The following is an 8,923-nucleotide window of genomic DNA, read 5'->3' as shown; positions in this document are numbered from 1 at the left end:
CGAACCAAGGACCTTCATTAATACAGTACATGTGCAGCTATCTCCTTCTACATACACCCTGTCGAGCCCCCGCGTCAACCGCAAACTAGCACACACGGACGAAGGTTTACGGCACGGTATACCTGTCAGTTCTTCGCCACGCGTACCTACATGCAGCCATTCCTCTGCGAATGCACCCATCTGGACACGGAGTCTGGTCACCTGCGATACACCAGTCATCTCTGCCACACACACAGTCATCCTGCGCATGCCACGAGGCCACGCAAGCCACACCGGACTTAGTCGCCGTCCCGCCCTCCCGCTCCTTCAATTTACTGCAACCAATGCTCGCTGGAGATTCCAGTCAACTCACATCTATCACATCACCGAGCAGCCGCAAGAAGGTAGCAGCCCCGCCCTCCCTGTGCCCTGCCCGTCGCCCTCCTCCTCGTCCCCCAGCTCAAGCACCACCAGCCCCGCCGCGCCCTCGCCGCGCCGCCCCCACCACCTCGGCGACAGCGACATGCCTCCGCCGCTTCCACCACCCCTGCCGCCGGCCAACACCCGCCTCGCCTCCGCCTGCTCCACCGCTTTGGACACGAGCAGCTTCACCAGGTCCTCCGCGAGCAACAGAGCGTCCAGCCGCGTGGCCAGGTCGCGGCTTTCAGGAATGGCAACGGTGCCGCTGTGCACGCCGGCTGCAGCTGTCGCGGGCGAAGCGCGCAGGCCCGTGCTGCTGCTGGCAGCTGCTGCTGCAGCTGCCGCGGCGGATGAGGTCGTGGCCGCGGCGGCGGCGTGCTGGCGTAGAGCTGCGATGCCGCGCGGCGCTTGCTGGTGCTGCGGCGGCGGCAGCAGCGCCGGCGAGGACCAGGGCTTGCGGGCGACGGAGCTGTTAACGCTAGCGCCAGGAATGGGAGGGCTGCCCCGCGCCGCCGGTACTGCCGACTGCGCAGCGCGGGATGGTGGCGCTTGTGGCGGCCGGCTTAGCAGCGCCGGACTGCTACCGGCGCTTGGCCCTAACCGCGAGGGCGGCGGCGTCTGGGCTGGGGACGAGGATGGGATCGGCGTTGCCACCGAGCGGGTGGCCATGTCGGCGGCGTGTCCGCCCACTGGCGTGTGTACGGCGTGCTGTGAAGGCGGCGGCGGCGATGGACGCGAGGCCGGTGCGGGAGCTGCCGCCTGCAGCGGTGCCACGGGGCCAGGCGTGCTGGTGCTGGCGTGTCCGCTGCCCGAGCCTGAGGTGTGCGGGGCCTGAGGCACAGGCGAGGCACGCGACCCGGAGGCGGGCGCTGCCGCCGACACGGCGGCGGGCTGCTGGGCGGCTGCAACGGGGCTGGAGCGCGCAGAGGCGCCGGCAACCGCTGCCCCCGCGGCACAGCTTCTCACAGCTCCGCCCGCCCGCAAATCCTGACTCGGAGCCGTGCTCCCTGGCCGCAGGCTGTACTTCTGCATCTGGCGCTGCAGCACTGGCGACGGCCCCGGAGCGCGGGCGTTGCGCTTGGCAGACTGTGCCGTTATCGGGGGCTGCTGGCTTCCGGGAGTTGCGGCGCTGACCCTAACTGCCGCGCTCCCGGCGCTGCCTGGCCCCGGACCAGCGGTTGTGCTCACGCGAGTTGGGGGCGGCGTGACGTAGCTGCTGGGCGTTGCAGGCGCAGCAGGCCGCAAGGGCGTGGCCTGTAGCACCTCAACCGCCACTGCAGGCGGAGCCGGCCCGACGTCCAGCGTTGTGGGCTGTTGCAGTGAACTGCCCGGCCCATTCGCCATGGCTTTGCCTGTGTTGTGCACGATATACAAAATTGTGCTCAGTTGTCAGTAAGCGAGCGTTTACTAGGTCGGTCAACAACGGCATCTTTGACCCACCTCCAGGCGTCGACGTGCGGCGCGCATTTACGCTCAGCACCGCAAATGTTGCCGTCGCCTCGTCCATCGCGCGAAGCAGCTCATCATCGTTACAATTCGCGAACATTGGAAGCCCTGTTGGAGCGTGTCAGCCCCAATGGCCCTAAATTGTCGTCATTCGTGTTTTGGATGAAAAGATGGCATATGAGCGTCCAGAGGTAACAAAGATGTGTAGAAAAGACTGTGACCGATGTGGAAGAAGCGCCCGCTGCCCCCATGCAACACCTCTGGGTATTCTTGCCCCCAATTCCCTCCAGTCATGCAATTGCAGGAGCAGTTATTGCCCTAGGACAGACTTCAGTGAAAGCTCCATTCTCTGCATTCGAGCCGCCCAACATTCTGTAGACACCATTGGGACTCCACGAGCAGCAATTTTGGCAGGCAGAGACCACCCGGTTACGTGTAACTTCCATAGGTAGTCGCCACGCCGAGGGCAGGCCCAGCGAAGTCTAGGCCTGGTCCCGACGCCCGTGTGGTAAAATGCTCTGCGGGGACCGGATGCATTCCAGCGCCGGTTGCTCGACCTCATATTCTGCAACGTCAGCGCTGCAGAGGAGGGCAGTGCCGACGTGCAGGAGCCGGCGCGGGCAAGCCAGGTGAGCTTGCTCCGCTCCACAAACGCTCGATATTCCCGTCCGCTCGCTTGCGCGATACCACGAACTGCCTTTGTCCCGTTGAACAGATGCCTGGCACAATCGCGCTCCTACCACACGTCCCCTTCTCCTGAGCGGGTGAGTTACGCGGGAGTGCAAGCAGAGGCGCCATCCAGCCAGAGGAATTCCTGGATTCTCGTCGTCCGCTCCGCAGGTCGACACCCTGCCTCGCCAACCGCCCTGACTCCTAATCCACTTCTTCATACAGGACTCATCACGCAACCGTCATGTGGCGTCTCAGCGCGTGTCGCCGGGCTCCGTCGCTGCGAAAGCGGTGTCGGCCCCCTCCTCGCGGCGCAAGGACAGCCTGCGCTCAACGTCAAAGCGGGACATCATCAGCACCAGCATCCCGGACGCCATCCCCAGTCTAGAGGAGCTGGAGCAGATGCGTAACCGCGTCTTGCAGCAGGGCGGCTCTGGCAGCGCTTCACGACGGTTGACCTTCGCTGCCGACGGCCCGGTCGTGGAGCCTGACGTCCCTTTTGCCAGCCCTGACCTGCGCTCTTCATCATCACAGACTGGCGCCGACTCAGCATCTAGTTCGCGGTCACAGGCAGCTAGCACAGCTCCTCATGACGCGTCTCGCGCTTCGGCGCGTCAGCAGGCGCCCGCGACACCCGACTCCGGGTCAGCGCTGTCTCGGGAGGTGCCGCCACCGGTGCCGCTCTCCCGGCCCGCACCCGCACGCGGCCTGAACGGCAGCAGCCGTACCGCAACCACCAGCCCGCAATCCTCCCACACCGCCTTCACGCCCAAACCCCCCGCCAAGGTCCCGAATAGCAGCTCCCGATCTGGGTCGGGCGCCGCCGCCGCCAAGGCCGAGCAGCAGCGCACGGTGATGCAGCTGACCATGGCGATCAAGGCGGTGAAGGACTGGCGCCAGCTGCCTCGCCTGCTGGCGGAGGTGGCGCCGCAGGGCGGTGTGGACGCATTCAACGCCGCCGCGTTCCTCACGCACTTGGCGCAGTGTGTGGCGGCGGCGCCGCAGCCGCTGGGTGCAGAGGACCTGGCCCTGGTGGAGCGCATGCAGGTGCGGGCGAGCGGTCGGGGCTGGGGCGCACGAGGACCAGGCCCAACGTGGTCGGGCTGGGGGGAGGGGGGCTGGCCGGCGCACATGGGCACATGGGAATTTTGATGGGAGTCAGTAGGCGGTGCTGCGGTGCTACTGGTGCGGCACCTCTGTATGCAGGCGTGAATGGCAGCCCGCCTCCTAGCACTGGCACTTTGGCACGCTGGTTTTGTAATCTCTGCTCCCACCTGCTCACCTCGCCTGTTGCCCGCCCGCCCTTCTGCTCTCCTGCTTCAGGCCGCCATGCTGGCGGTGGTGGAGTCGTCCATGCACGAGTACCGCGCCCGCCAGGTCTCCAACATCACGTGGGCGCTGGCGCGGCTGGGGCTGCCCAGCGGCGCCGCCTTCCTGCGCGACCACATGCTGGCGGCCGCCTACCCGCTGCTGCCCTGGTGCGTGGGCGGGTGGCGGGTGGCGGGTGGCGGGTGGCGGGTGGCGGGTGGAGAGGGCGTTGGGGGTGCTGGTGGCGTGAGGAGGATGAAGGAATGATGGGGTTAGGCACGGGGGTAAGAGCGGCGCGGATGTTGTTTAGTAAATGATCTGGGGCTGTAATGTCACGGAGCTCTGATTTGTACAGCTTCTTACACCACGCCGCCTCCTGCACATCCAACACATTCGCCTGCACAGGTACGAGCCGCAGCACCTGGCCAACACGCTGTGGGCTCTGGCGACCGCGGGCGTGGGCCCGGACGACGGCTGGCTGGAGGAGTACCTGACCGCCGCCTTCGTGGCCATGCAGCGCCGCGGCGGCGCCTTCGAGCCGCAGCACCTGGCCAACCTGCTGTGGTCGCTGGAGCGCATGGGCGTCATGCCGGACGAGGTGGGGTGCTGGGCGCTTGCTTGAAGAGGAGTGGCGGGGGTGGCGGTGGCAGGCGCGGCGGGCGTACCGTATAAAGTAACCTGTGCAAGGGGTGGGCCCACCTAGCAGCGGCGGTCGTTCGTCTCGACTCCTGGACGGTCACCCGGCAGTTACGAGTAATGAATGAAAACACAGTATCGCCGAAATAAAATGTGACAAACTAGTGATAGCTTGTTTTTATACGTACCGCCTGCCCTCTGCGCACCCCCGCAGGAGTGGATGGGCGTGTTCTACGAGTGCGCCGTGGCGGCGCTGCCCACCGCCAGCGGCCAGGACTGCTCCAACGTGCTCTCCAGCCTGGCGCTCATGTCCATGCACACGCACCGCCCCACCGCCACCGCCGACCTCGCCACCCGCATCGCCGCGCGCCTCACCGCGCTGCTGGCGCCGCACGCCGGCCCTGCCGCGGGCGCGGCGAGCACCGGCCGTCGCGGGTCGGGGAGCGGAACTGGCGTGGAGGCGGCGTCGTTGGGCCCGGAGGTCCTGACGCCGCTGCCGTCACACGCCGGCGTCAGCGCGGGCGCCGCGGCTGCTGCCACCACGGCTGCGGCCGCCCCTTCCGGCCGGCCTTGCCAGGCTGAGGTCAGCGACCAGACCATCGCCAACAGCCTGTGGGCGTTTGCGGCAATGGGCATGGAGCCAGAGGCCGCGCTGTGGGACCGCTGCGTCGCCGCGGTGCGCAGCCGCCTCGCCGACCCCACGCGTCCCGCGCCCGCCGTGGCGCCGGCCGCGCTGACCACGGTCCTGTGGGTGGCGGCCACGCTGCGCCGGCCGCTGCCCGCCGCGCTCATGTCGCTGGTGTACGCGCGGCTGCGCGCGCCGCAGCTGGCGGCGATGGAGCCGCGCGGCGTGGCGACGCTGGTGTGGGCGCTGGCGGCGGCGCCGGCGGAGCAGGCGCGCCCGCCGGCGGACTGGCTGGCGGAGGCGGCGGAGGCGACCGCGGGCGCGCGGCGGGTGTCGGAGCTGGGCGGCCAGGCCGTTTCGAACCTGCTGTACGGCATGTGCGAGCTGGGCGCGCGCCCGCCGCCGGCCTGGATGGCGGGCCTGGTCAACCACTTCCACCGCAACCTGGGCGCCGAGGCGAGCGGGCAGTCTGTGGCCAACGTGCTGTGGTGCCTTGCCAAGATGGGCTACCGCCTGAACGGCGAGGGCATGGACATCCTAGCAGGCATGGTGGCCAGCCGCCTGCAGGCCTGGCAGGAGGAGCAGGCGGAGGCGGCGGCAGCCGCCGGCGCGGCGGCGGCGGAGGCGGTGCCGCCGCCCTTCAACGCGCAGGAACTGTCCAACATCCTGTACGCCTTCGCGACCCTGGGGTACGACTTGGCGGGCGCGCTGGACGGCGCGCTGGCGCCGGCGCTGCTGGCGGCTTGTCGCGCCCGGCTGCATGAGGCCAACGCGCAGGAGCTGTCCAACAGCCTGTGGTCGCTGTCGGCGCTCAAGCTGCGCCCCGCCGAGCCCTGGCTCCGCGACTACTACGCCGCCGCCGTCGCCTGCCTGCCCTCCTTCGCGCCGCGCGACCTTGCCCAGTCGCTGTACGGCGCCGCCAAGCTGCGCCTGCCGCTGAGCGGCGCCGGCTCCGCCGGCGCCGCCTGGGCGGCGGCGGCGCTGGCCGCCGCGCCCAAGCTGCTGGCTGGCTCCAGCGCGCTGGACCTGTCCAACGTGTCTTGGGCGCTGGTGCAGCTGGGGCTGGAGGTGGCGCCGGAGGGCCGGGTGGCCGCGGCCTTCACGGCGCGCCTGGTGGCGCTCAGCGGCGGCGGGGGCGGCGGCGGCGGCTCGGGCTGCGACGCCGCGCAGCTGGCGCTGGGCGTGTGGGCGCTGGGCAAGTGGCGCGTGGTGCCCACACGCGCGCAGGTGCAGCAGCTGGAGGTCGCCACCTTCCGGCAGCTTCCCAACATGCGGCCGCATGAGCTGGCGGCGCTGCTGAGCGGCTTCGCAGCCATGGGCCACACGCCGCACGCCGAGTGGCTGGAGGACTGCCTGCAGCAGGTGGCGGCGCGCTCGCGCGAGTTCGGGCCGCAGGACTGGACCGTGGTGCTTGCCTCGCTCGGCCGCATGCAGCAGCGCGAGCGGCGGCACCGGCACGACCGGGCGGTGGCGGTGGGCGCCACCGCCGCCTCCGCAAAGCCGGCGGCGGACGGCGAAGAGGCGGGCCTGGTGGCGCAGCAGCTGGGGCCGCACGCGGAGGAGCTGGCGCTGCGGCTGCTGCCGCGCCTGCACCGCATGCCCGTCACCTCGCTGGTGCTGCTGGCCTACTCGTGCGGCTGCATGGGGCCCAGCCACACCAGCCGCCAGCTGGTGTCGCGCTGCATGTCGCTCATGGCAGCGGGCGACTCGGCCGCCACCAAGGCCGCGGGCGCCGAGAAGGCCGGGGGCGTCGCGGCGGCGGCAGCGGCGGCGGCAGGTGCGGCGGCGGGTGCGGGTGCGAATGTTGTGGAGGGCGCCGCGGACAAGGCGGGCACCGGCCGCCGGCGGATGGTTGCACCCCGCCGCGGCAAGGCGGCTGCTGCCGCCGCTGCTACCGGAAGCGCCGCGTCGCCGGCTGCACCCAACACGGCCGTAGAGCGGCTACTCGCGGCGGCGCACGCCGCCGCCACCACGCCCGCTGCTTCCACATCCCCAGCCGCTACTGCTGCCGAGTCCCGGCCGCAGGCCGAGGCGGCTGCTACTGCTGCCGCTGCTGCTACGGCCGTGTCCAGTGAGGCTGACCTGCGGCCGCTGGCGGTGTCTGCGCTGAGTGCGGCGGAGCTGAGCAGCCTGCTGTGGTCGGCTGTGCGCACCGGCATCAAGGTGCTGCCCGCGGACTTCCGCACCCAGTTCCTGAGGTGAGAGGCGGGAGCAGGAGCGCGGCAGGAGGGAAGGGTCAGAGGGACAAAGTGTCGCGTCTTACTCCAGGGTATCGTTATATATGCTGCGGGCTACCGGCTTTGCTACCTGTTTCGACGAGTCATGACCGCTCGTGGAATGGGAACAAACAAGTCACGCCTTGCACGTCCGCGCCGCCCTATCTGTTGACTTGCAGGCGCACCGCGCCACTGCTGCCCGAGCTGCCTGCGTCGCTGGTTGCCTCCTACCTGTGGGCGGCGGGCCGGCTGCGCATGTGGCTGCCCTCGCGCTGGCGGCACGCGCTGGTGCGGCGCTGCGAGGCGGTGCTGGCGGCGGGCGGCGGCGGCGAGATGCGGGAGCGGGAGCTGGTCATGAGCGCCATGGGGCTCATGTGGCTGCGGTGAGTGGGGCGGGGCCCCGGGAACGATGGCTAGCGTGGGAAAGCCACGTTGCATGCTGGGAGGGGCTGGGTGGGGCTGAGTACGGGCACGAGGGAGAACTTTTGACAGAGGAGGGGGATGAACTGGTTACGGTGCTGCGTCGACGCCCGGCAAGGGACAGGGCGGGGACAAGTCGTCTCGCTGCTGGTGCGTGACTCCGACCCTCGCCTCACCTCTTGCCTCCTGCCGTGTCCATGTTCCTGCCCTGGCAGCGTGTGGCCCCGGCGCAAGCTGCTGGACTCGCTGCGGGCGGCGCTGGAGTCGCGCGGCCCGGCCATGGATGAGCGCATGCGCGCGCACGCGGCGGAGGCGCTGCGGGTGCTGGAGGCGCGCCTGGTGCGGGCGCGGGAGCGCAGGGTGGTGTTCCCGCGCCGCCGCGCCGACTGGGTGGCGGCGGTGCGCAAGGGGCTGGAGGCGAAGGCCAAGGCGGCGGCAGAGCAGGAGGCCGCCAAGCACGTGGCAGCGGAGGCGGCGGCGGCGGCGGCGGCTGTTGCGAAGGCGGCGGTGGTGGGCGGCGCGGAGGCGGCAGAGGCGCGCGTGAGCCGACGCGGCGCGCTCAAGGCTGGCGTGCTGCGGCGGCGGAAGAGCCGTCTGACGGGTGCGGCGGCGGACGTGGCGGCTGGGGCGCCCTCGGCGTAAATTGTCTGGGACAATGTGCATTTGGCTCGGCGCTTTATTCTTTTCCATGATTCGGGTTGCTGGATTGGCTTGTTCTTCATTCAGTCTGACAAGGCTCGTGGTGATTTTGGTAGGAAGCATCAGATAGCGCAAGGTTTTGCAATTTTGTGTTTCAATTGCGACGTGGTAAGTTGGGAAGCATGGATACCCCATCACGGGCACCAGCATTGAGTGACTGACAGAGAGAGATGGAATGTCCAAACGTGAGCTTGCAAGACAAAGGTGCCGACACGTGGTAAGCGGTGGAGGAATCTGCAAAGGCATGTTTGAGACCACAGGTTGCAGACACGATTCTACTACATCCTCTAGACTCCTGAATCCGTTGGATGTTTCTGTGTGGGACTGGTGTTGTTCCAGTTGAATTAAAGAGCAGGGGGTGGGGGGGGGGGGGGGTGCCATGGGACAGGGTGGTGGTGGTGGTGGTGGCGGTGGTCCCTGCAGTGCAGGTGACCGGTGTAACACTAACAAGCACTAACAACCCGCCTTAAGCAAAGCTCGGCAGAATCTCCTTCAGCATTGCACG

The 8,923-nt window shown here is 69.0% G+C and overlaps 2 protein-coding genes across 2 annotated transcripts; one reads left to right on the top strand and one right to left on the bottom strand.

Annotated features, from left to right (window-relative positions):
* CHLRE_13g603300v5 (uncharacterized protein) lies at positions 1 to 2,032 on the bottom strand. Its single transcript, XM_043069821.1, has 2 exons — positions 1,840 to 2,032; positions 1 to 1,751 (listed from the first exon to the last, which is right to left on the bottom strand). Exons 1-2 carry the CDS (start codon positions 1,904 to 1,906, stop codon positions 358 to 360), a joined length of 1,461 nt encoding a protein of 486 aa, XP_042917784.1. The 5' UTR covers positions 1,907 to 2,032; the 3' UTR covers positions 1 to 357.
* A 91-nt stretch (positions 2,033 to 2,123) lies between these two features.
* On the top strand, positions 2,124 to 8,871 carry CHLRE_13g603250v5 (uncharacterized protein). Its single transcript, XM_043069820.1, has 8 exons — positions 2,124 to 2,474; positions 2,561 to 2,609; positions 2,740 to 3,561; positions 3,838 to 3,992; positions 4,228 to 4,420; positions 4,673 to 7,281; positions 7,479 to 7,682; positions 7,935 to 8,871. The coding sequence occupies exons 1-8, from the start codon at positions 2,359 to 2,361 to the stop codon at positions 8,359 to 8,361; spliced, it is 4,575 nt and encodes a 1,524-aa protein (XP_042917783.1). The 5' UTR covers positions 2,124 to 2,358; the 3' UTR covers positions 8,362 to 8,871.
* The last annotated feature ends 52 nt before the right edge of the window (positions 8,872 to 8,923 follow it).

The sequence above is a fragment of the Chlamydomonas reinhardtii genome, chromosome 13 (genome assembly GCF_000002595.2).
Source record: "Chlamydomonas reinhardtii strain CC-503 cw92 mt+ chromosome 13, whole genome shotgun sequence".
Classification (NCBI taxonomy): Eukaryota; Viridiplantae; Chlorophyta; class Chlorophyceae; order Chlamydomonadales; family Chlamydomonadaceae; genus Chlamydomonas; species Chlamydomonas reinhardtii.
Note: the sequence above shows the minus strand (reverse complement) of the source record. Positions and strands in the feature narration are given on the sequence as shown.